At 53.6% G+C, this 27,703-nt stretch overlaps 1 protein-coding gene across 4 annotated transcripts in view; it reads left to right on the top strand.

Moving 5' to 3' along the window:
* LOXL3 (lysyl oxidase like 3) overlaps window positions 1-27,703 on the top strand; it is a 244,974-nt gene that overhangs the window by 172,410 nt on the left and 44,861 nt on the right. Inside the window, exons 8-11 of one of the 4 annotated variants that reach the window (XM_075573920.1) lie at window positions 10,102-10,269; window positions 12,823-12,978; window positions 13,094-13,253; window positions 20,740-20,983. In XM_075573920.1, coding sequence (XP_075430035.1) covers window positions 10,102-10,269; window positions 12,823-12,978; window positions 13,094-13,253; window positions 20,740-20,983 — 728 coding nt within the window. The remainder of the gene's footprint in view (window positions 1-10,101; window positions 10,270-12,822; window positions 12,979-13,093; window positions 13,254-20,739; window positions 20,984-27,703) is intronic. The other 3 variants (XM_075573929.1, XM_075573939.1, XM_075573947.1) reach the window with 3 other exon arrangements.

Below are 27,703 nucleotides of genomic sequence, written 5' to 3' on the forward strand. Positions count from 1 at the left end.
TGTGAGAATGACTGGGATTAAATTCATTACAGGAACGGGATGAGTCCAGATAATGAGGGTGTCACCTCTGTATCCAACTTCTTCAAATGTTCACTACGCCATCATGTGTCATAACTGTCACGGGAGACCCGGCACTGACACCTCTTTTTCTGGATCATACATTGAGCAAAACAAGAACAGTGAAATAAATTGAGGATGTATTTGCATGAAAAGGCAGACACACAGTGGGACACAAACTCATAAGGAGAGACACACTTACGTGGGACCTGGGCAAAAAAATAGCCTTTCTGAACTAAAATAGAACGAAATACAAAAGTCTTTAGCTGACCGGGACTTAGCCCGAGATGTCCTGGAACTGAAATCGGCCTGAAGTTCCTGACGCCGCCGCTGTGTCTGCTCCGGAGGCGCTGAAATCAGTTCACCGGGAGTTAGCTCCGATCGTCCTGGAACTATATTCGGCTTCAATCCCGGCAGCCACCGCTACGTTCAATTATTAGAACTTGGTCCCAAAAAGCTGGACTTAGATAATATTTCCCCTCGGATCTCTGAAGCCGGCGTCCCTGCTATTTCTCTCTGAGCAGCGTTGGGAGATCTGGAATTTGCCGCTGCTGTTCTGGCGCTTGGTATTTCTGAGTTCATTCATGAAATACTACAGCCAATCCGAGCGTGGGATTTTTCTCAGCAGCCAATCAGAGCGCTGCCAGTCTACTGAAGCCACGGGCATGCGCCAGCCTGGCGCCTCTGTCACTTGTCATGCAGAAGCCACCCGCTGATTTAGGCTCCTCAAAGTCTGGTTTGGGGCAAATGGTGGTCCGGCGACTTCTATTCACCCCAGGACGTATTTGAGCATAACTGCGGTACTCAAATGGCTTTCACACTGGCAACCTCTGCGGCTTTCCTGTCCGGAGACTGAAGAGACCTGCTGGCACCAAGCTTAGTAGCCACATGGTCTCTCAGAACTTTGGACCTGGAATTCCCAGCTCATACTGCAGCGCACAGGCACATAACGTGTAAAACGCAGGGTTTAATAGAATTATACACGTTAAGCTTGTGAGGTCTCTGTGCTAGGGGGAACAGAATAACAGGCTGCCCGCGTATTCTTACTATATACATATTCCCCACACACGTATAACAGGCTGCCCGCGTATTCTTACTATATACATATTCCCCACACACGTATAACAGGCTGCCCGCGTATTCTTACTATATACATATTCCCCACACACGTATAACAGGCTGCCCGCGTATTCTTACTATATACATATTCCCCACACACGTATAACAGGCTGCCCGCGTATTCTTACTATATACATATTCCCCACACACGTATAACAGGCTGCCCGCGTATTCTTACTATATACATATTCCCCACACACGTATAACAGGCTGCCCGCGTATTCTTACTATATACATATTCCCCACACACGTATAACAGGCTGCCCGCGTATTCTTACTATATACATATTCCCCACACACGTATAACAGGCTGCCCGCGTATTCTTACTATATACATATTCCCCACACACGTATAACAGGCTGCCCGCGTATTCTTACTATATACATATTCCCCACACACGTATAACAGGCTGCCCGCGTATTCTTACTATATACATATTCCCCACACACGTATAACAGGCTGCCCGCGTATTCTTACTATATACATATTCCCCACACACGTATAACTAGACTTATAAGAATTACCTCACACCCTTATCTATGGCTGGAGTACCCCCAGAACCCCTATACAGGTTCTGGGTGACCTGGGCGTTACCTGGGTATTCTCCTTAACCTAGGGACCCCTTGACATGTTTGGGACACCTCACATCCCTATGCCCCATTTACCTTTCTGGTCTGTGCTGAAGCAGGGAAGCCTGGTGGAGAGTCGCGTAACTGTTTTCAAGGATGGATTTTGACCGGAGCATTGTGCGTATATGTGTCCGGGTTTCCGACCTGATTCCCGGGCACATTATTGGGGTGTCCAGCAACTCAGTACCCCGACTACCTAGGCACAATCTGACAAGACTTTCTCCGCAAAACCCACCCTGAAACTCATAGCCCAGCAATCTCTGCTCGCTGGCACTAACCCCCCCCCCAGCAATCTCTGCCCGCTGGCACTAACCCCCCAACCCCCCCCCCCAGCAATCTCTGCCCGCTGGCACTAACCCCGCAACCCCCCCCCCCAGCAATCTCTGCCCGCTGGCACTAACCCCCCCCCCAGAAATCTCTGCCCGCTGGCACTAACCCCCCAACCACCCCCCCAGCAATCTCTGCCCGCTGGCACTAACCCCGCAACCCCCCCCCCCAGCAATCTCTGCCCGCTGGCACTAACCCCCCCCCCAGCAATCTCTGCCCGCTGGCACTAACCCCCCAACCCCCCCCCCCCCCAGCAATCTCTGCCCGCTGGCACTAACCCCCCAACCCCCCACCCCCCCAGCAATCTCTGCTCGCTGGCACTAACCCCCCCCCCCCCCCAGCAATCTCTGCCCGCTGGCACTAACCCCCCAACCCACCCCCCAGCAATCTCTGCCCGCTGGCACTAACCCCCCAACCCCCCACCTCCCCCCAGCAATCTCTGCTCGCTGGCACTAACCCCCCCCCCCCCTGGGTCCCTGTAATGAGATGGTGTCTCTGTGCTGGGCGGTCACACACACACCGGGTCCCTGTAATGAGATGATGTCCCTGTGCTGGGCGGTCACACACACACCGGGTCCCTGTAATGAGATGATGTCCCTGTGCTGGGCGGTCACACACACACCGGGTCCCTGTAATGAGATGATGTCCCTGTGCTGGGCGGTCACACACACACCGGGTCCCTGTAATGAGATGGTGTCTCTGTGCTGGGCGGTCACACACACACCGGGTCCCTGTAATGAGATGATGTCCCTGTGCTGGGCGGTCACACACACACCGGGTCCCTGTAATGAGATGATGTCCCTGTGCTGGGCGGTCACACACACACACCGGGTCCCTGTAATGAGATGATGTCTCTGTGCTGGGCGGTCACACACACACCGGGTCCCTGTAATGAGATGATGTCCCTGTGCTGGGCGGTCACACACACACCGGGTCCCTGTAATGAGATGATGTCCCTGTGCTGGGCGGTCACACACACACCGGGTCCCTGTAATGAGATGATGTCCCTGTGCTGGGCGGTCACACACACACCGGGTCCCTGTAATGAGATGATGTCCCTGTGCTGGGCGGTCACACACACACCGGGTCCCTGTAATGAGATGGTGTCTCTGTGCTGGGCGGTCACACACACACACCGGGTCCCTGTAATGAGATGATGTCTCTGTGCCGGGCGGTCACACACACACACCGGGTCCCTGTAATGAGATGATGTCCCTGTGCTGGGCGGTCACACACACACCGGGTCCCTGTAATGAGATGATGTCCCTGTGCTGGGCGGTCACACACACACCGGGTCCCTGTAATGAGATGATGTCCCTGTGCTGGGCGGTCACACACACACCGGGTCCCTGTAATGGGATGATGTCCCTGTGCTGGGCGGTCACACACACACCGGGTCCCTGTAATGAGATGATGTCCCTGTGCTGGGCGGTCACACACACACCGGGTCCCTGTAATGAGATGATGTCCCTGTGCTGGGCGGTCACACACACACCGGGTCCCTGTAATGAGATGATGTCCCTGTGCTGGGCGGTCACACACACACCGGGTCCCTGTAATGAGATGATATCCCTGTGCTGGGCGGTCACACACACACCGGGTCCCTGTAATGAGATGATGTCCCTGTGCTGGGCGGTCACACACACACCGGGTCCCTGTAATGAGATGATGTCCCTGTGCTGGGCAGTCACACACACACCGGGTCCCTGTAATGAGATGGTGTCTCTGTGCTGGGCGGTCACACACACACCGGGTCCCTGTAATGAGATGATGTCCCTGTGCTGGGCGGTCACACACACACACCGGGTCCCTGTAATGAGATGGTGTCTCTGTGCTGGGCGGTCACACACACACCGGGTCCCTGTAATGAGATGATGTCTCTGTGCTGGGCGGTCACACACACACCGGGTCCCTGTAATGAGATGATGTCTCTGTGCTGGGCGGTCACACACACACACCGGGTCCCTGTAATGAGATGATGTCTCTGTGCTGGGCGGTCACACACACACCGGGTCCCTGTAATGAGATGATATCCCTGTGCTGGGCGGTCACACACACACCGGGTCCCTGTAATGAGATGATGTCTCTGTGCTGGGCGGTCACACACACACCGGGTCCCTGTAATGAGATGATGTCCCTGTGCTGGGCGGTCACACACACACCGGGTCCCTGTAATGAGATGATGTCCCTGTGCTGGGCGGTCACACACACACCGGGTCCCTGTAATGAGATGATGTCCCTGTGCTGGGCGGTCACACACACACCGGGTCCCTGTAATGAGATGATGTCCCTGTGCTGGGCGGTCACACACACACCGGGTCCCTGTAATGAGATGATGTCCCTGTGCTGGGCGGTCACAAACACACCGGGTCCCTGTAATGAGATGATGTCCCTGTGCTGGGCGGTCACACACACACCGGGTCCCTGTAATGAGATGATGTCCCTGTGCTGGGCGGTCACACACACACCGGGTCCCTGTAATGAGATGATGTCCCTGTGCTGGGCGGTCACACACACACCGGGTCCCTGTAATGAGATGATGTCCCTGTGCTGGGCGGTCACACACACACACACCGGGTCCCTGTAATGAGATGATGTCCCTGTGCTGGGCGGACACACACACACCGGGTCCCTGTAATGAGATGATGTCCCTGTGCTGGGCGGTCACACACACACCGGGTCCCTGTAATGAGATGATGTCCCTGTGCTGGGCAGTCACACACACACCGGGTCCCTGTAATGAGATGATGTCCCTGTGCTGGGCGGTCACACACACACCGGGTCCCTGTAATGAGATGATGTCTCTGTGCTGGGCGGTCACACACACACCGGGTCCCTGTAATGAGATGATGTCCCTGTGCTGGGCGGTCACACACACACCGGGTCCCTGTAATGAGATGATGTCCCTGTGCTGGGCGGTCACACACACACACCGGGTCCCTGTAATGAGATGATGTCCCTGTGCTGGGCGGTCACACACACACCGGGTCCCTGTAATGAGATGATGTCCCTGTGCTGGGCAGTCACACACACACCGGGTCCCTGTAATGAGATGATGTCTCTGTGCTGGGCGGTCACACAAACACCGGGTCCCTGTAATGAGATGATGTCCCTGTGCTGGGCGGACACACACACACCGGGTCCCTGTAATGAGATGATGTCCCTGTGCTGGGCGGTCACACACACACCGGGTCCCTGTAATGAGATGATGTCCCTGTGCTGGGCGGTCACACACACACCGGGTCCCTGTAATGAGATGATGTCCCTGTGCTGGGCGGTCACACACACACCGGGTCCCTGTAATGAGATGATGTCTCTGTGCTGGGCGGTCACACACACACCGGGTCCCTGTAATGAGATGATGTCCCTGTGCTGGGCGGTCACACACACACCGTGTCCCTGTAATGAGATGATGTCCCTGTGCTGGGCGGTCACACACACACCGGGTCCCTGTAATGAGATGATGTCCCTGTGCTGGGCGGTCACACACACACCGGGTCCCTGTAATGAGATGATGTCTCAGTGCTGGGCGGTCACACACACACCGTGTCCCTGTAATGAGATGGTGTCCCTGTGCTGGGCGGTCACACACACACCGGGTCCCTGTAATGAGATGATGTCCCTGTGCTGGGCGGTCACACACACACCGGGTCCCTGTAATGAGATGATGTCTCTGTGCTGGGCGGTCACACACACACCGGGTCCCTGTAATGAGATGATGTCCCTGTGCTGGGCGGTCACACACACACCGGGTCCCTGTAATGAGATGATGTCCCTGTGCTGGGCGGTCACACACACACACCGGGTCCCTGTAATGAGATGATATCCCTGTGCTGGGCGGTCACACACACACCGGGTCCCTGTAATGAGATGATGTCCCTGTGCTGGGCGGTCACACACACCGGTTCCCTGTAATGAGATGATGTCCCTGTGCTGGGCGGTCACACACACACCGGGTTCCTGTAATGAGATGATGTCCCTGTGCTGGGCGGTCACACACACACCGGGTCCCTGTAATGAGATGATGTCCCTGTGCTGGGCGGTCACACACACACCGGGTCCCTGTAATGAGATGATGTCTCTGTGCTGGGCGGTCACACACACACCGGGTCCCTGTAATGAGATGATGTCCCTGTGCTGGGCGGTCACACACACACCGGGTCCCTGTAATGAGATGATGTCCCTGTGCTGGGCGGTCACACACACACCGGGTCCCTGTAATGAGATGATGTCCCTGTGCTGGGCGGTCACACACACACCGGGTCCCTGTAATGAGATGATGTCTCTGTGCTGGGCGGTCACACACACACCGGGTCCCTGTAATGAGATGATGTCCCTGTGCTGGGCGGTCACACACACACCGGGTCCCTGTAATGAGATGATGTCCCTGTGCTGGGCGGTCACACACACACCGGGTCCCTGTAATGAGATGATGTCCCTGTGCTGGGCGGTCACACACACACCGGGTCCCTGTAATGAGATGATGTCTCTGTGCGGGGCGGTCACACACACACCGGGTCCCTGTAATGAGATGATGTCCCTGTGCTGGGCGGTCACACACACACCGGGTCCCTGTAATGAGATGATGTCCCTGTGCTGGGCGGTCACACACACACCGGGTCCCTGTAATGAGATGATGTCTCTGTGCTGGGCTGTCACACACACACCGGGTCCCTGTAATGAGATGATGTCCCTGTTCTGGGCGGTCACACACACACCGGGTCCCTGTAATGAGATGATGTCCCTGTGCTGGGCGGTCACACACACACCGGGTCCCTGTAATGAGATGGTGTCTCTGTGCTGGGCGGTCACACACACACCGGGTCCCTGTAATGAGATGATGTCCCTGTGCTGGGCGGTCACACACACACCGGGTCCCTGTAATGAGATGGTGTCTCTGTGCTGGGCGGTCACACACACACCGGGTCCCTGTAATGAGATGATATCCCTGTGCTGGGCGGTCACACACACACCGGGTCCCTGTAATGAGATGATGTCCCTGTGCTGGGCGGTCACACACACACCGGGTCCCTGTAATGAGATGATGTCCCTGTGCTGGGCGGTCACACACACACCGGGTCCCTGTAATGAGATGATGTCCCTGTGCTGGGCGGTCACACACACACCGGGTCCCTGTAATGAGATGATGTCCCTGTGCTGGGCGGTCACACACACACACACCGGGTCCCTGTAATGAGATGATGTCCCTGTGCTGGGCGGTCACACACACACCGGGTCCCTGTAATGAGATGATGTCCCTGTGCTGGGCGGACACACACACACCGGGTCCCTGTAATGAGATGATGTCCCTGTGCTGGGCGGTCACACACACACCGGGTCCCTGTAATGAGATGATGTCCCTGTGCTGGGCGGTCACACACACACACCGGTTCCCTGTAATGAGATGATGTCCCTGTGCTGGGCGGTCACACACACACCGGGTCCCTGTAATGAGATGATGTCTCTGTGCTGGGCGGTCACACACACACCGGGTCCCTGTAATGAGATGATGTCTCTGTGCTGGGCGGTCACACACACACCGGGTCCCTGTAATGAGATGATGTCTCTGTGCTGGGCGGTCACACACACACCGGGTCCCTGTAATGAGATGATGTCGCTGTGCTGGGCGGTCACACACACACCGGGTCCCTGTAATGAGATGGTGTCTCTGTGCTGGGCGGTCACACACACACCGGGTCCCTGTAATGAGATGGTGTCCCTGTGCTGGGCGGTCACACACACACCGGGTCCCTGTAATGAGATGATGTCCCTGTGCTGGGCGGTCACACACACACCGGGTCCCTGTAATGAGATGATGTCCCTGTGCTGGGCGGTCACACACACACCGGGTCCCTGTAATGAGATGATGTCTCTGTGCTGGGCGGTCACACACACACCGGGTCCCTGTAATGAGATGATGTCCCTGTGCTGGGCGGTCACACACACACCGGGTCCCTGTAATGAGATGATGTCCTTGTGCTGGGCGGTCACACACACACCGGGTCCCTGTAATGAGATGATGTCCCTGTGCTGGGCGGTCACACACACACACCGGGTCCCTGTAATGAGATGATGTCCCTGTGCTGGGCGGTCACACACACACCGGGTCCCTGTAATGAGATGGTGTCCCTGTGCTGGGCGGTCACACACACACCGGGTCCCTGTAATGAGATGGTGTCCCTGTGCTGGGCGGTCACACACACACCGGGTCCCTGTAATGAGATGATGTCCCTGTGCTGGGCGGTCACACACACACCGGGTCCCTGTAACGAGATGATGTCCCTGTGCTGGGCGGTCACACACACACCGGGTCCCTGTAATGAGATGATGTCCCTGTGCTGGGCGGTCACACACACACCGGGTCCCTGTAATGAGATGATGTCCCTGTGCTGGGCTGTCACACACACACCGGGTCCCTGTAATGAGATGATGTCCTTGTGCTGGGCGGTCACACACACACCGGGTCCCTGTAATGAGATGATGTCTCTGTGCTGGGCGGTCACACACACACCGGGTCCCTGTAATGAGATGATGTCTCTGTGCTGGGCTGTCACACACACACCGGGTCCCTGTAATGAGATGATGTCTCTGTGCTGGGCGGTCACACACACACCGGGTCCCTGTAATGAGATGATGTCCCTGTGCTGGGCGGTCACACACACACCGGGTCCCTGTTATGAGATGATGTCCCTGTGCTGGGCGGTCACACACACACCGGGTCCCTGTAATGAGATGATGTCCCTGTGCTGGGCTGTCACACACACACCGGGTCCCTGTAATGAGATGATGTCCCTGTGCTGGGCGGTCACACACACACCGGGTCCCTGTAATGAGATGATGTCCCTGTGCTGGGCGGTCACACACACACACCGGGTCCCTGTAATGAGATGATGTCCCTGTGCTGGGCGGTCACACACACACCGGGTCCCTGTAATGAGATGATGTCCCTGTGCTGGGCGGTCACACACACACACCGGGTCCCTGTAATGAGATGATGTCTCTGTGCTGGGCGGTCACACACACACCGGGTCCCTGTAATGAGATGATGTCCCTGTGCTGGGCGGTCACACACACACCGGGTCCCTGTAATGAGATGATGTCCCTGTGCTGGGCGGTCACACACACACCGGGTCCCTGTAATGAGATGATGTCCCTGTGCTGGGCGGTCACACACACACCGGGTCCCTGTAATGAGATGATGTCCCTGTGCTGGGCGGTCACACACACACCGGGTCCCTGTAATGAGATGATGTCCCTGTGCTGGGCGGTCACACACACACCGGGTCCCTGTAATGAGATGATGTCCCTGTGCTGGGCGGTCACACACACACCGGGTCCCTGTAATGAGATGATGTCCCTGTGCTGGGCGGTCACACACACACACCGGGTCCCTGTAATGAGATGATGTCTCTGTGCTGGGCGGTCACACACACACCGGGTCCCTGTAATGAGATGATGTCCCTGTGCTGGGCGGTCACACACACACCGGGTCCCTGTAATGAGATGATGTCCCTGTGCTGGGCGGTCACACACACACCGGGTCCCTGTAATGAGATGATGTCCCTGTGCTGGGCGGTCACACACACACCGGGTCCCTGTAATGAGATAATGTCTCTGTGCTGGGCGGTCACACACACACCGGGTCCCTGTAATGAGATGATGTCCCTGTGCTGGGCAGTCACACACACACCGGGTCCCTGTAATGAGATGGTGTCTCTGTGCTGGGCGGTCACACACACACCGGGTCCCTGTAATGAGATGATGTCCCTGTGCTGGGCGGTCACACACACACCGGGTCCCTGTAATGAGATGGTGTCTCTGTGCTGGGCGGTCACACACACACCGGGTCCCTGTAATGAGATGATGTCCCTGTGCTGGGCTGTCACACACACACCGGGTCCCTGTAATGAGATGATGTCCTTGTGCTGGGCGGTCATACACATTGGGTCCCTGTCCTGTAACTCTCAGATCCGCCTTGCTGGAGGGCGCACCCGGTATGAGGGTCGGGTGGAGGTCCTGTGGGAGTCCCGCGGAGCAGAGCGATGGGGTCTGGTGTGTGGAGAAGGCTGGGGTATCGTGCAGGCTTCTATAGTGTGTCAGCAGCTGAGCCTAGGATACGCCAGCACAGGGCTGCAAGTATGTATATATGCAGGGCAGGGTGTGTGTATACAGGACATACAGTACAGGTTAGGGGCTGTATACAGGGGGTAGGGTCTTTATATAGGGTGCAGGGTCTTTATACTGCTGTCCCTGTGAGGCGCTTCTATGAACACTGCATGTGTCATGCAGCACGCACACAGTGTCTCTGTGCCTTGTATGTGGCATGTATATACAGGATTCTGTGTGTGTTGCTGTCAGATTTGTGTATATGGGCTGTGTGTGAGCTTGAATAGAGAGCGTTGATAGCGCACTGCCAGGGGATCCTGGGAAAATCATGCAGGAAAAGGAAACAGCCCGGACACTCCAGAGATGAAAAAATAACTTGGGATTTATTGCATGCTGAACATTACACACACAGAACGGACAGGTAAACGCACCGACGCGCTTCGTACTTAATGTACTTTATCAAGGTGACCACAGTGTATTAACGCTGCTAATTTATACTTACCCAAACGGCTTCCAAACCCATAGCGTGCCGCGTCACCTTCCCGCGTCTCGCAGAGTAAAGGCGGCTAATCCAGGCGCCTGTATCAGCGAAAACTCGCGAGAATGGTGCGCGCGCACCTATAGAGTGGGCAGTATGGGCAGAGGATAAACGGACATAATAGTACTTCACGCTTCAGTCCATGTGATGTCATATTCAGTAGATTGACAAAAAGAGTATTTTTTATATATGTGTGTAAGTGAATTGAAGATTAAAACTATTTGTGTTAAGTGACAAAATAAATTCATCTAAAACCGTGACATCACCCTCCCAAATCTATAACAAATCATCAATAAACCGTTTGTAAAATAAAATGTGCTCCCTATATTTGTTCACTTCTCCAGACACGTGGAACAGCTCCCACCACCCCAGAAAGAGGTTGGTGTACGATGGGGCAAAACTCTGATAAACAAGGTGTTTTAATGTTCCCTATGTACATTAACTGTGTGGGTACATCTTATGAAATCACATTATGTTTGTATACTCCAGAAATATTGTGGTATGTTAGACAATATAATGTTTGTGGTTATCATGACATTATACATTGATTTAGATAGAGTATGACATGCTCACTTAAATATGTTCTATTCAGTGTTGCATACATTATTATTCTTATATGCTCTATCAATCATTACTATACAGATAGATCTCCTAATGTATACTACCTCTATTTCTTCCATTTTACAGTTACATAGGGTTGCTGCTAATATAGTAACTAGTTATTTGTATTTTATTCGTTTATTCTACATTGTCTGTTTAATAAAGTTTTTGTTGTATAAAAAATACTCTTCGAGATTTTGTCAATCTACTGAATATGACATCACATTGGCGCGACCATTCTATATGGTGCACGGCAATGACGTCACTCGGTGGACTGAAGCGTGAAGTACTATTATGTCCGTTTATCCTCTGCCCATACTGCCCACTCTATAGGTGCGCGCGCACCATTCTCGCGAGTTTTCGCTGATACAGGCGCCTGGATTAGCCGCCTTTACTCTGCGAGACGCGGGAAGGTGACGCGGCACGCTATTGGTTTGGAAGCCGTTTGGGTAAGTATAAATTAGCAGCGTTAATACACTGTGGTCACCTTGATAAAGTACATTAAGTACGAAACGCGTCGGTGCGTTTACCTGTCCGTTCTGTGTGTGTAATTTTCAGCATGCATTAAATCCCAAGTTATTTTTTCATCCTTGGAGTGGCCGGGCTGTCTCCTTTTCCTGAATGATTTTCCCAGGATTCCCTGGCAGTGCGCTATCAACGCGCTCTATTCTTGTGGATCTTCAACAGATGGACCGCACGCCGCCAATGACACGAGTGCCCCCCTGGTAGTACAGGTAAAGAGCCGCAGGGCCTTTTATTTATTCCTGCTTACCATGGTCACTGACCACTCACTTCTTATACACTGGTTGGGTTTGATTTACTGTAATCCAGTGAGAGTCTGGCTGATTCCACGTCTGTCCCACCAGTTGTTAATCAACTCTATTGGGGGCACTCTATCGTATTACGGATTAACCCACTGTGGATTTAAATAATACCGGATATCCAACACAGGACTGGTTACAATTGGGAGCATCACATCCACCTTGTTTCTATGTGTGTGAGCTTGGTAGCCTGGGTATATACGCGTTGCGTGTGACCTTGGAAACCTGGGTATATACTCGCTGTGTGAGCTTGCAGCTGTTTCTCTTGGTGTTTTTGTCTTATGACGTCATTGTTCTAATTGTTGATGTCACTGCTTTGATTGCCGCCTTGTTTAATGATGATTACTTTCCTTGCTGACTATGTCACTGCCCCTTGCTGATGTCACTTCTAGCGTATGATGTCACAGGCCATCACTAATGTCAAAGCCCTTGCTCATAATATACTGCTCCTTGCTGATGTCACTGCTGGCCTATAATGTCACTGCACCCTTGCTGATGTCACTGCTCTGGCTCATGATGTCACTGCCCCTTTGCTTTGCTGATGTCACTGCTCTGGCTGATGACATCACTGCTTGCCCATGGCTCGCTCCTTCCCTGGCTGACCCCCGCAGGCTCCCCCCACAGATCCGCATTGCTGGGGGGCGTACGCCGTTTGAGGGGCGCGTGGAGGTGAAGCTGGGAACATCCTGGGGAACCGTGTGCAGTGATGGCTGGACCACAAGGGAGGCTATGGTGGCATGTCGGCAGCTCGGGCTGGGGTACTCCCTGCATGCGGTGACGGTATGTACAGGCCGAGAGGAGGAGAGAGGAGGGGAGAGGAGGGGAGAGACACAGGCAGAGGGGCTGGGTTCCCTGCTGTTAGCCTTTGACCTCTGACCCCTGTTCGGTGACCCAGGAAACGTGGTACTGGGACGCGAGTAACGTGACAGAGATGGTGCTGAGCGGGGTGCGGTGTACGGGCAGCGAGATGTCACTGTCTCACTGCGCCCATCACGGAAGTGTCAGCTGCAAGAATACCGGGACACGGCACGCGGCCGGCGTCATCTGCTCGGAGAGTGAGTATATACTGTGTGTGTGCACTGTGTCTGCTTACATAGATACATAGCTCACTGTCAAGGATATTTGTCTGTGTATATAGTTATATACCCACATTAACTATTTAAAGACCACCGTGCAGAGAGCTTCTCCTGTTCTATTTCTATGTGTAGAGCGCTCACTTTAGACCGTCGGTGCGCAAACGTTTGCTCCTGCGCCCCCTGCTTCGCCTCCTCTGGTGCTCGCGCCCCTCCCCCCCTTTAACTTGATGCTGTGTCAAATGACGCGCGGGGTCATGTGACATCACGTCGTGTGATCCACGGCGTGAAATGGAGACGAGTCCTGACACCGGCAGAGGTAAGTTCAGGTTGCGGGGCCTCACACGATCCACCGGCATTTAATTGAAATGCCTTGTGGAAGAGCGCAGCGCCTCTGCACCCGCCGCGCCCCCACTTTGCGCACCCCTGCTTTAGACGATACATTCACTAACAGCCGACGGTGTAGGGATAAATATGTACAGTATCTGTATACAAACTAGGAATACTTTCCCAATTTGTTACATGTATCAACAGACTTTGGCTTTATATGGTACTAACCAGTTAATATGTTACACAACTAAAGTGAGATCATGAGAGATACATATTAGACATAATCTCAGTACCGTGAACTAATAAGATGAATTCTGCTATTTATGTTTATAGCAGCCCATACTGTTACATACTAGTGTGTTCAGAATATCTATAGTTAATTCACATTTATGTGTTACTATGCATATTCTGGACCCAGGCTCATATGTAGCAGCTGAGAAGATCCATGTAGCTTAACTCATCCCTTTTTAAAGCACACAAAATCCTTCTATTTTCTTCAACCTTGAGTGGGGTTAACAGAAATATAAAAGTACTTGCATGTAGATTGTGATAACAAATGTCTCTTGTCAGGAGAATTAGCCTTGTGAGATGAAGGTGCTTTGTTATGGGGGGAAGGTAAAAGGGAATCCCTTTCTAAGGGAGCAGTGGAAGATGTGTCTTACTCACTGTGTCTGCTGATGGTAAGAGAAAGCACACTTTCCTTCCAGACAGGAACAGGCTAAGGGGCATACCAATATACTGAGAAGGGGAGGGGGAGAGGGCTAAACCAATCTCAACTATGAGCATTGGGAGGTTGCCAGGGTAACTGACTAGTGGCTGTGTAAAGGGGATATTTGTAACAATAATGTTGCAATATACACAGCTCCGGCTGCTTCAGAGCAGGGAAAAACATGCAACTTCCCGGGGCGAGTTGGCAGTGTGAGAGCAGAGAAAAATATACAGAAAATATCCAGTCCTGTTCCAGGACAATGCGTATCTGCGTTACAGCGTCATATAGGACTGCGCAACATTCGATAATACCACTGTATATATTAAGCACTATTTTAATTGATATTTTTCATCTCTATTTTAAAATATGTGAATTAAAGGTTGAATTTTAAGTTCCATAATATTACTAAGGTAGTAAGTAGTGCACCATAAAGGGATTTCTTTATCTAAGTACGCTCGTGTACGGTCTCCTCCATATATATCTATATAGTGATATCGACATCACGTTGCAAGATCTATTATCCCAGATTAAGGCAGGAAACACTGTATTTCTTTATACAGGGTTTATTTACAGGGGTTAAATAACACAATGATAGGCCCACGGTCCCTTTAAGGAAAAACAAATCATAAAAATAAAGCCTACTCCTATTAGGAGACTATCTGAATATCAGCTCCCTCTCTGACTGTCGCTGGCCAACTAAACTGGTTCCCAGCTTTAAATAACCCACCCGGTTGTCAACAATATCAATAGTCCTTAGGCACTCAAATATACATTATTTAGTCCTTATCTGTTGTTGGGACTCGGTCCCACGAGAGTCCAGGAAATTCTTCTGGATCCAATGTCCTGGGCAGGACAGCCCTGCTTCCACAGCAAACTCACGTCCTTGTTTCTTCCTGGATGTGCCACCCAGGCAGCCCCAGCAGGCTCTGCGGCCAACGTCCAGCTAGCCTAGGGGACTGTGCCAGCCAGCTTCCTCCAGACTGGGGAGATGTCGGCCTATCTCCCCCTTCTCTCGGAAAGCAGTCTCTCTCTGTGTGTAGCTCTCTGTCTGCCTTTTACACTCAGGAGACCAGGCTGATTAGCTGCAGCTGCAACAAGCCTCTGCAGGGGAGGTTAACTCCCTGTATGCTGGAAAGCACACAAGCTGCACCACTCCAGCCCATACAGAGACAATGATTGTATCACAATATATACACACTATGTGTGTATGTGTGTATAGATACATACATTCTCACACACACACACAGTGGCGAGAAAAAGTTTGTGAACCCCAATGATAATTACGGAAATGTCATAGTTTTTCCCATGATAAATTTCTTTAATCAGAACAGTCTATTCCTAAATTTCCAATGTGGTTTATATTAACCAATTCCATGTCTCTTGAAAAAAAAACTATGTTTGAATTAGACAAACAATGAGTAATAAAGAGTCAGGATATGTGAAAAAGTAAGTGAAACCTTAGTTTTATCAGCTAAATTAAAGGGGATAATTAGAATCAGGTGTTTAAATAATTAGGTAGATCTTCAGGGGTGCGTTTGGGAGGCCCCACCCTATATAAAGATCAGACACTTTGTGAGTTTGGACTTCACCATACAGTTGTGTGGAAACACTTCATGCCACGATCAAAAGAAATTACTGAGGACCTCAGAAAAGCAGTTATTGGTGCTCATCCGCCTAGAAAGGGTTACAACACAATTTCTAAGGATTTGGGGCTTCACCAATCCACTCTCAGACAGATAGTCTACAAATGGAGAAAGTTCAAGACCACAGTCACTCTACCCAGGAGCGGCCATCCTACCAAAATCTCTCCAAGAACAATCCAGCAAATCATCCAGAAGGTCACAAAGAACCCCAGGGTAACATCCACGGATCTGCAGGCCACTCTCGCCTTGGCTAATGTGAGTGATCATGACTCAACTATCAAAAAAGACTGAGCAAGAATGGTGTTCATGGAAGGAGAGCCAGGAGGAAACCACTGCTCTCAAAAAGAACATTGCTGCCCATCCTGAAGTTCCCCAAAGAGCACAGCGATGATCCACAAGACTTCTGGAACAATGATCTCTGGAAAGATGAGCCAAATACAATTACCCCCACATACCATTACCATCTCCCCCAATACAAATACCACCCCCCAATACAATCACCACCCCAACTCTGTTCAAACGCTGTTACCAACCCCCCAAATACAATTACCACTTACTTCTGGCCGCCACCGCCAGGCCTCCGGTGCTCCCAGTTGCTCTGCCTGCCTCTTCCCCACGCCGGACCTCTCTCTCCTGCCGGTCCACGTGAGTAGCTGGGCTTGACTTCTGGGTGCACCTAGCTTCCAGCACAGCTCCTGCTTCATCTTTCTGGTGGTGTGAGGTCCATCACTGCGGGTCTCTGTAGCGAGGTAGGTTCCAGTGGCTGGAAAAAGACCTGGTGTTACATGGTCAGGAATAACAGGAAGGTGCTGGATCTGGTAGGCACGGGTCAAGACAGGCAGAGTGGTCAAACAGGCATGGTCAAGGCAGGCAGAGGGGACAGACAGGCAGAGGGGCCAGGCAGGCATGGGTCAAACAGGTAGAGTGGCCAGACAGGCACGGGTCAAGCCAGAGTAGCCAGACAGGCACGGGTCAAGGCAGGCAGAGTGGTCATAGAGGCTCATGTCAATTCAGGCAGAGTGGGCAGACAGCCATGGGTCAAGGCAGGCAGAGTGGGCAGACAGCCACGGGACAAGGCAGGCAGAGTGGGCAGACAGCCACAGAACAAGGCAGGCAGAGTGGGCAGACAGCCACGGGACAAGGCAGGCAGAGTGGCCAGACAGGCGTGGGTCAGGGCAGGCAGAGTGGGCAGACAGCCACGGGACAAGGCAGGCAGAGTGGGCAGACAGCCACGGGACAAGGCAGGCAGAGTGGCCAGACAGGCGTGGGTCAGGGCAGGCAGAGTGGAGGTAAGGAGTGATACAGGCATGGGTCAGGGCAGGCAGAGTGGGCAGACAGGCGTGGGTCAGGGCAAGCAGGGTGGAGGTAAGGAGTGATACAGGCGTGGGTCAGGGCAGGCAGGGTGGAGGTAAAGAGTGATACAGGCGTCGGTCAGGGCAAGCAGGGTGGAGGTAAGGAGTGATACAGGCACATGGACTTAATAAATACTAAATGTATTGTGCCAGATGAGCCAATGTTTCGGCTGCAGTATACGGCCTTTGTCAAGGTGAGGGCTACCTGAATACTGCAAATAACACATTTAAATACACACCATAATTGCCCCACTTACCCCGCCATGCTTCGTCCGTCGCCCCAGGCTGACATCGCTGGGTGTCATGTCAGAGAGCCCGGACGCGGCCAGGTGGAAGTCATGCAGGCCGAAGACGCTGTGCTGCATGCGTCTCAGTGTTGCCATGGCAACTGGGGCGCAGGAACGGAGTGGCGGGGGGGATCCCCATAATGCACCGTGCTGGGTGGAGAATATATGAGTGAAAGTGACTGTGGGTAGGAGAAGTGCTTCCCATGGGGAGGAAAAGAGAATATTCCTATATACACAGATAAATCCTCTATATAAGATGCTCAAGACTGGGATATGTACAGAGGCTGTGAAATAAATAATCACACACAGGTTTCATTGCAGGTCACTGGGATCAGAAGCAGTGACAGGCAGAGAGGTCAAACAGGCGCGGGCAAGGCAGGCAGAGGTTATCAGAACAGGAGGAGCGTGACCCGGCTTTCCGTGGGAAAAGACGGGAGGTTAATTAATTGAGAAGGGCAGTGTCACGATGGACATCAACTTTACCAACACATTTATATTTCTGGGCACTCGATTGAACAGAACAAGTTGCAAAATAAATTGTGATTTATTTCCTTAATAGATAAACACACGACATCTGCAGAATACACTTAAAACAACACTTACTGGGATAAGGGAACAAAATAAATTGTCCTTTGCCTGCAAGTGCAAGAAATGCAGTCTTGATTTAAAGGTTCTGTGGCCAGATCGCAAGTTGCCGATCTAATATCTCAGCCACCTCAAAGAATTTCGTTAAGATTCGTTAGAATTCGCTCCAGAGTCACCAGGGCTAACGAAATCCGAAGTTTGGGGCAAATCCTTGCTTACGTTGTTATTAACCCCTTCTCTCCAGGACTGGATACCGCTGTGCTGGAACAAAGTCTTGCATCTTTACATCATGGCTCGAAAATCACGAATCACACTGGGGATACCTGGGGAGCCCCGGTTATAGACTGGCCAAAGCTATCTTTAACATGTGGACCAAATCCCCTCGTGGGAATAATTGAACCCACCAATGGCCGTGTTGCCCACAGTTCATAAAACCGGGCAAAAAGGCTTTCCGGTGTGCAGAGCGCATGGGTCAGTGGGACACCCATGCCACTTAGCATACTTGGGATACACCCATACCTTGGCACCTTCGAGTCTGAGATTTGGCCCAGAGGTGTCAATCGCCCGGCATCTGTTCTACCTCAGAATGCCGGACCTGTATACATTATGGGTCTCTGGGTCTCTTCATCCCTGACACTTCTTTAGACTGGGGGTCGCTAAATCAGCGTGACCGCTTTGAAGTTCAGGCATGAAAATACCCCCAGCTCATTCACCCATCTCACATCTGTATGTCCGAGGAATTCCTTCCCGGGCTCACAAAATACATCCTGCCGTACATTTAAAATCTGCAGCGTCTACACACTTTATTAAAACATCATGTTCTGCTTATGTGACAACTGTAATTTGTATATGTATGTGCATGGGGTGTTTTACTCTACTTGCACCCCAAAAATCAGGTTTCTGGGTGCTTGCGTTCTCGAGTTAGCATTTCTAATTGAAATGCCGGCTTCGAGACCGCAAGTTCCCCCGGTTCCCACGCCAATTGCCTCTCCGCCTTTCAAGTGACAGAGTTAACGAGAGACGGATACATTGTATTGGTGACGTACTTGCGATTCTAACCGCAAGTAATGGATACCTATCTCATAGACAGCCCTTTAACATCTGCCACGCTTATTCAATCAGGGCTAGCGTTGGGCGCTCCTACGCCATCATGTGTCTGGGAGAGGGTATAGCAAGCAGTGCATTTTGTCTTTTAACACAGCAGGCAGGACATGGCTTGCAAAAGGGAAATAAAAACATCTGGGACAGGGCAAACACAGTTTAACCCCTTAATTCCCACTGCGGGTTAGGATTAATCAGCCGGGTATAACCTTTATTTTAGCCTGATTAATCCTCCCCCCGCCACAGGCAGATATAGAAACGACGTAATGTGGCCCCTTAGGATGGCTAATGAAGAGGAGGAGGTTAAGACAGATAAGTATATGGGCAACAGGGTGCAACGATCTCTCCGTCCCCTCCCCCTTTCTTCTCCCTCCCCCCCACCTATGGTGCTGTCTTAAGTGTTTGTCCATCCGTAGGGAAAGAGTGAGAAGTCAACATGAAAATGCTGTTAACTGTCTGTAGAAATGCAGCCAATCCGTCCTCTTCCAATCACTGACCAATCACTGACCAATCACTGACCAATCATTGACCAGATCTTTACATGAGGATCAAAGGCCAGGAAAATCCCAGTACAATGGTGCAATGCCAACGTTATCCGCAGACTCTCTCAGATACGCATCTGTTTCTAAACCTATGTACTGTATATGTATATATATTCTACAATGTAACACACACTTTTCTCTCTCCCCCTCACCCCTGCTCTTCTTCTCTCACCCCTGCTCTCTCTCACCCACCCTCTACGCTCACCTACCCTTTCCCCACCTCTCTCTCATCCACCCTTTCCCGTCCTCTCTCTCATCCATCCTCTCCCCTCCTCTCTCACCCACCCTCTCCCCTCCTCTCTCTCACCCACATCTCTCTGTCACCCACCCTATCCCCTCTACGCTCACCCACCCTTTCCCCACCTCTCTCTCATCCACCCTTTCCCATCCTCTCTCTCACCCATCCTCTCCCCTCTTCGCTCACCCACCTTTTCCCCTCCTCTCTCACCCACCCTCTCTCCTCCTCTCCTCTCTCTCACCCACATCTCTCTCACCTTCCCTCTCCCCTCGTCTCACCCACACTGTCCCTTCATCTCTCTCACCCACCCTCTCCCCTCCTCTCTCTCACCCACCCTCTCCCCTCCTCTCTCTCCCCCACCCTCTCTTTCACCCACCCTCTCCCCTCGTCTCTCTCACCCACCCTCTCCCCTCGTCTCTCTCACCAAACCTCTCCCCTCCTCTCTCCCACCCACCCACCCTCCCCCTTCTCTCTCTCACCCATCCTCTTCTCTCTCATGCCCTCCGTCCTTCTCTCTCACCCCCACCCTCTCCCCTCGTCTCTCTCACCCACCCTCTCTCCTCCTCTCTCCCAACCACCCTCCCCCTTCTCTCTCTCACCCATCCTCTTCTCTCTCATGCCCTCCGTCCTTCTCTCTCACCCCCCCCCTGTTTTTCCCTGTGGCTTGCTCCCCCCTTGCAGCTGCCTCGGACCTAGTACTTCACTCTGCTCTGGTTCAGGAGACGGCGTACATTGAGGATCGGCCCCTGCACATGTTATACTGCGCGGCGGAGGAGAACTGTCTCTCCAGCTCCGCGCGAAACGCAAACTGGCCATACGGGCACCGCCGACTGCTGCGCTTCTCCTCCCAGATACACAACATCGGGCGCGCAGACTTCAGACCCAAGGCTGGGAGACACTCCTGGGTGTGGCACGAATGCCATAGGTAAAGAGCGGGCATCTTACGGGGTGTGCGGGGGACACGGGCAGAGAGACAGAGAAGGTACCGACGAAGAGAGAGAGGAGGAGAGGGACAACGAGAATGGTAAAGGACAGGGCACAGGTGGGCAGAGGGAGGGGAGAGATAGTTGGGGGGTTACATGCAGGGCACAGGTGGGCAGTGTGAGGGGAGAGTTAGTTGGGGGGTTACATGAATTGCACAGGTGGGCAGAGGGAGGGGAGTGATAGTTGGGGGGGTTACATGCAGGGCACAGGGAGAGGAGTGATAGTTGGGGGTTACATGCAGGGCACAGGTGGGCAGGGGGAGGGGAGTGATAGTTGGGGGTTACATGCAGGGCACAGGTGGGCAGGGGGAGGGGAGTGATAGTTGGGGGTTACATGCAGGGCACAGGTGGGCAGATGGAGGGGAGTGATAGTTGGGGGTTACATGCAGGGCACAGGTGGGCAGAGGGAGGGGAGTGATGGTTGGGAGGGTTACATGCAGGGCACAGGTGGGCAGAGGGAGAGGAGTGATAGTTGGGGGGGTTACATGCAGGGCACAGGTGGGCAGTGTGAGGGGAGTGATAGTTGGGGGGTTACATGCAGGGCACAGGTGGGCAGAGGGAGAGGAGTGATAGTTGGGGGGTTACATGCAGGGCACAGGTGGGCAGAGGGAGGGGAGTGATAGTTGGGGGTTACATGCACAGGTAGGCAGAGGGAGGGGAGTGATAGTTGGGGGGGGTTACATGCAGGGCACAGGTGGGCAGGGGGAGGGGAGTGATAGTTGTGGGTTACATGCAGGGCACAGGTGGGCAGGGGGAGGGGAGTGATAGTTGAGGGGGGTTACATGCAGGGCACAGGTGGGCAGGGGGAGGGGAGTGATAGTTGTGGGTTACATGCAGGGCACAGGTGGGCAGGGGGAGGGGAGTGATAGTTGGGGGTTACATGCAGGGCACAGGTGGGCAGAGGGAGGGGAGTGATAGTTGGTGGGTTACATGCAGGGCACAGGTGGGCAGAGGGAGATGAGAGATAGATGGGGGATTACATGCAGGGCACAGGTGGGCAGAGGGAGATGAGAGATAGATGGGGGATTACATGCAGGGCACAGGTGGGCAGAGGGAGGGGAGTGATGGTTAGGGGGTTACATGCAGGGCACAGGTGGGCAGAGGGAGAGGAGTGATAGTTGGGGGTTACATGCAGGGCACATGTGGGCAGAGGGAGGGGAGTGATAGTTGGGGGGTTACATGCAGGGCACAGGTGGGCTTATGGAGGGGAGTGATAGTTGGGGGTTACATGCAGGGCACAGGTGGGCAGAGGGAGGGAAGTGATAGTTGGGGGTTACATGCAGGGCACAGGTGGGCAGAGGGAGGGAAGTGATAGTTGGGGGTTACATGCAGGGCACAGGTGGGCAGAGGGAGGGGAGTGATAGTTGGGGGTTACATGCAGGGCACAGGTGGGCAGTGGGAGAGGAGTGATAGTTGGGGGGGGTTACATGCAGGGCACAGGTGGGCAGAGGGAGAGGAGTGATAGTTGGGGGGGTTACATGCATTGCACAGGTGGGCAGAGGGAGAGGAGTGATAGTTGGGGGGGTTACATGCATTGCACAGGTGGGCAGAGGGAGAGGAGTGATAGTTGGGGGGGTTACATGCAGGGCACAGGTGGGCATGGGGAGGGGAGTGATAGTTGGGGGGGTTACATGCAGGGCACAGGTGGGCAGTGGGAGAGGAGTGATAGTTGGGGGGTTACATGCAGGGCACAGGTGGGCAGGGGGAGGGGAGTGATAGTTGGGGGGTTACATGCAGGGCACAGGTGGGCAGAGGGAGAGGAGTGATAGTTGGGGGGGTTACATGCAGGGCACAGGTGGGCAGAGGGAGAGGAGTGATAGTTGTGGGGGTTACATGCAGGGCACAGGTGGGCAGTGGGAGAGGAGTGATAGTTGGGGGGTTACATGCAGGGCACAGGTGGGCAGAGGGAGGGGAGTGCTAGTTGGGGGGTTACATGCAGGGCACAGGTGGGCAGAGGGAGAGGAGTGATAGTAGGGGGGGTTACATGCAGGGCACAGGTGGGCAGAGGGAGAGGAGTGATAGTTGGGGTTACATGCAGGGCACAGGTGGGCAGAGGGAGAGGAGTGATAGTTGGGGGGTTACATGCAGGGCACAGGTGGGCAGAGGGAGGGGAGTGATAGTTGGGGGGGTTACATGCAGGGCACAGGTGGGTAGAGGGAGGGGAGTGATAGTTGGGGGTTACATGCAGGGCACAGGTGGGCAGGGGGAGGGGAGTGATAGTTGGGGGGTTACATGCAGGGCAGAGGGAGGGGAGTGCTAGTTGGGGGGGTTACATACAGGGCACAGGTGGGCAGAGGGAGAGGAGTGATAGTTTGGGGGTTACATGCAGGGCACAGGTGGGCAGAGGGAGGGGAGTGCTAGTTGGGGGGTTACATGCAGGGCACAGGTGGGTAGAGGGAGGGAAGTGATAGTTGGGGGTTACATGCAGGGCACAGGTGGGCAGAGGGATGGGGAGTGATAGTTTGGGGGTTACATGCAGGGCACAGGTGGGCAGAGGGAGAGGAGTGATAGTTGGGGGGTTACATGCAGGGCACAGGTGGGCAGTGGGAGAGGAGTGATAGTTGGGGGGTTACATGCAGGGCACAGGTGGGCAGAGGGAGAGGAGTGATAGTTGGGGGGGTTACATGCAGGGCACAGGTGGGCAGAGGGAGAGGAGTGATAGTTGGGGGGTTACATGCAGGGCACAGGTGGGCAGAGGGAGAGGAGTGATAGTTGGGGGGGTTACATGCAGGGCACAGGTGGGCAGAGGGAGAGGAGTGATAGTTGTGGGGGTTACATGCAGGGCACAGGTGGGCAGTGGGAGAGGAGTGATAGTTGGGGGGGTTACATGCAGGGCACAGGTGGGCAGAGGGAGAAGAGTGATAGTTGGGGGGTTACATGCAGGGTACAGGTGGGCAGAGGGAGGGGAGTGATAGTTGGGGGGTTACATGCAGGGCACAGGTGGGCAGAGGGAGGGGAGTGCTAGTTGGGGGTTACATGCAGGGCACAGGTGGGTAGAGGGAGGGAAGTGATAGTTGGGGGTTACATGCAGGGCACAGGTGGGCAGAGGGATGGGGAGTGATAGTTTGGGGGTTACATGCAGGGCACAGGTGGGCAGAGGGAGAGGAGTGATAGTTGGGGGGTTACATGCAGGGCACAGGTGGGCAGTGGGAGAGGAGTGATAGTTGGGGGGTTACATGCAGGGCACAGGTGGGCAGAGGGAGAGGAGTGATAGTTGGGGGGGTTACATGCAGGGCACAGGTGGGCAGAGGGAGAGGAGTGATAGTTGGGGGGTTACATGCAGGGCACATGTGGGCAGAGGGTAGAGGAGTGATAGTTGGGGGGGTTACATGCAGGGCACAGGTGGGCAGAGGGAGAGGAGTGATAGTTGTGGGGGTTACATGCAGGGCACAGGTGGGCAGTGGGAGAGGAGTGATAGTTGGGGGGGTTACATGCAGGGCACAGGTGGGCAGAGGGAGAAGAGTGATAGTTGGGGGGTTACATGCAGGGTACAGGTGGGCAGAGGGAGGGGAGTGATAGTTGGGGGGTTACATGCAGGGCACAGGTGGGCAGAGGGAGGGGAGTGCTAGTTGGGGGGTTACATGCAGGGCACAGGTGGGCAGAGGGAGGGGAGTGCTAGTTGGGGGGTTACATTCAGGGCACAGGTGGGCAGAGGGAGAGGAGTGATAGTTGGGGGGTTACATGCAGGGCACAGGTGGGCAGAGGGAGGGGAGTGCTATTTGGGGGGGTTACATGCAGGGCACAGGTGGGCAGAGGGAGAGGAGTGATAGTTGGGGGGTTACATGCAGGGCACAGGTGGGCAGAGGGAGAAGAGTGATAGTTGGGGGGGTTACATGCAGGGCACAGGTGGGCAGAGGGAGTGGAGTGATAGTTGGGGGGTTACATGCAGGGCACAGGTGGGCAGAGGGAGAAGAGTGATAGTTGGGGGTTACATGCAGGGCACAGGTGGGCAGAGGGAGAAGAGTGATAGTTGGGGGTTACATGCACAGGTAGACGGGATAGATTGGATAAGGAGTACAGGAACACAGAGGTAGGTGAAGGTGAGAGGTATTTAATTTTGGGGGATACTGGGAGTCTGGTAGGTTAGATATGAGAGTGTTTAGCTGTGTGCCCCCACGTGTGTCCCCCGTGTCCCCTACACAGCCCGTGGGCTGCCCTTTGTTTATTCCATGGTTTAATTCTCGGCACATGCACGAATATTCCCCAACTAACCCCTCACTGAGGGGGTCATGCACTAAGCAGCGGAAACGTGCTTTCGCCAGGGTTTGAACTCGCCATGTTTTTTGCGTGTTGCCCTCGCAGTATGCAGGAATGTCCGAATCCCTGGCGATCCCTGCGAGAGCAACATTTCCAAACATGGCGAGTAGCCGGTGGCGAGACGCTCTGCCTGCCGATAACCTGCCGATAAGCCGTCCTCTGCCGAGATGTGTCTGCAGCAGAGAGAGATCCGCCGCTCTCTCTGCGCAAATATCGGCCAAAAAAAAATCTTAATAACATTTTACTCATAGTGTATATGAGCAGGGGGTCTCCGGAGCTTAACCGCATTGGTTTCAGGTCCTGGGACCCCCTGCTTCCCGAGATACAGGCCCCTTTATGAGGTGCCGGTATCCCTCTGCATTTCAAGGTCCCGATCACGTGACCGCGAGATGTAAACAAAGCAGAGGGATACCGGCACCCCATAAAGGGGTCTGTATCTCGGGAAGCAGGGGGTCCCAGGACCTGAAACCAAAGCGGTTCAGCTCCGGAGATCCCCTGCTCATCTAGACTAGAGTCAAAACACACATATCAATAAACAATAATTCATTACCATAGCGGATAGCCGATATGGTAATGAATCTGCATTAATGTCCTTTTTAATAATAGTGTGCGGGAGCAGGGGGTCCCCTGAGCTGACCCGCATGGATTTCAGCCTCAGGACCCCCTGCTTCCCGAGTTACAGGCCCCGGTATGGGGCATCGGGTGCCAGTGTTGCCGCCATTTTTATTGCGTCCACGTCACGCGACGTGTGACATGTAAACAATGGGATACCGGTAACCGGGACAATTGCCAGCAATAAACATTGCAATACACAACACACACACACCCTGTGCTCCCAACAACCCCTATACCCCCTAACGTACAGTACATATATTTATTTTTTTGGATGCACAGGAATGATACTATAGGCCGGCGGTGGCCCTCGGGTGGTCCCCGTGGGTGCCCGGGGGTCCCCGTGTGTGCCCGGGGGTCCCCGCTTGCCTGCAGTACCAATTCTGTGTCCCAAAAATAAAAAATACATCAATACTTTTAAATAAATACAAACCCTAACACATACAGTACAGTAATGGGCAAAATTACTATTATCCACATATGGATAATAATGCATTTGCCCATTTCAAATACATTTATCACAATAGATAAAATAAATACATCTTGCACTCACCCTTGCCCGGCTGCCACACGATGAAGGCCATCCTCAGCCTCATCACCGTCCATGTCCCCCTCCGATGCAGCGAAACATACACAAGAATAAATTGCAGGAAAAACGGCGGTGCATCTGCTGCTGCTGAAGAACAATTTGGAACCAACAAAACTGCAAACTGCAAAGAACTAGGTGTAAAAATGTATTAGTGGCATAATAAAAACAGTCAGAAGGACACTAACGCGTTAGAGTGTCCCTCCCCTTTCCTGTTCTTGTATACACAAGAATAAAAAGAGCCAATGTAATGTCCCCTAACCCCTTAATTACCTTAGCAGTTAGTAACCGCTATAGTAATTAAGGGGTTAACCCACCCTCCGCCACCACTCACTCGGAAGGCCTAACCACCCTCACCCAGTACCCACCCTGGAGGCCTAACCACCCTCACCCAGTACCCACCCGTGAGGCCTAAACACCCTCACCCAGTACCCACCCTGGAGGCCTACCCACCCTCGGGGACAATACCCCCTTCCCCCACCCCCACTACCCACAAGGAAAAAAAATACAGAGAACAGCCCCACAATAAACATTACTATATTTAATAAAGAATACATAACCCACCAACCCCCCGTGCCCCCCATAAAAACATGATTTATTCTTTTACATACAGGGTTAATTCCCCAGACCTACACCGGTGGTCACGACGGGTGTCCGCAGGCCTCACAGTGCACCAGTATCCCAGGGTCTTGGGGTCTCTAGGTGGTTCCCAAATGGGGTCCACGGGTGGGCCTGTGGGTGTCTGGGGGTCCCCTTGTCAGCCCCACAGGTGTCTGGGGACCCTAGGGTGGTTCCCACGGGGGTCTGGGGCCCTCGGGTGGTCCCTGTGTGTCCACGGGGCCCCCACAGCTGTGGGGCCCCCGTTTTTTCCCTGCAGGTGTCCCCCATGTGTGTGGGTCCGCAGGTGGTACCCGTGGGCGTCCGTGGGTCCCCAGAGGTCCCCGCAGACGTAAGGAACCAACCTTGTATGTAAAAAAAAAATAAACATGTCATATACATGTGCGCCGACAAGTATTCTAAAACTTGCCTTGGAAAATCTGGGGCTATCACCAACAAGACTCAGGTACATGCTGGGTACATGCTGGGTACAGGCTGGGTACAGGCTGGGTAAATGCCGGGTACATGCTGGGTACGTGCTGGGTACAGGCCGGGTACAGGCCGGGTACAGGCTGGGTACAGGCCGGGTACATGCTGGGTACAGGCTGGG

Source organism: Ascaphus truei, chromosome 1, assembly GCF_040206685.1.
Source record: "Ascaphus truei isolate aAscTru1 chromosome 1, aAscTru1.hap1, whole genome shotgun sequence".
Taxonomy (NCBI): Eukaryota; Metazoa; Chordata; class Amphibia; order Anura; family Ascaphidae; genus Ascaphus; species Ascaphus truei.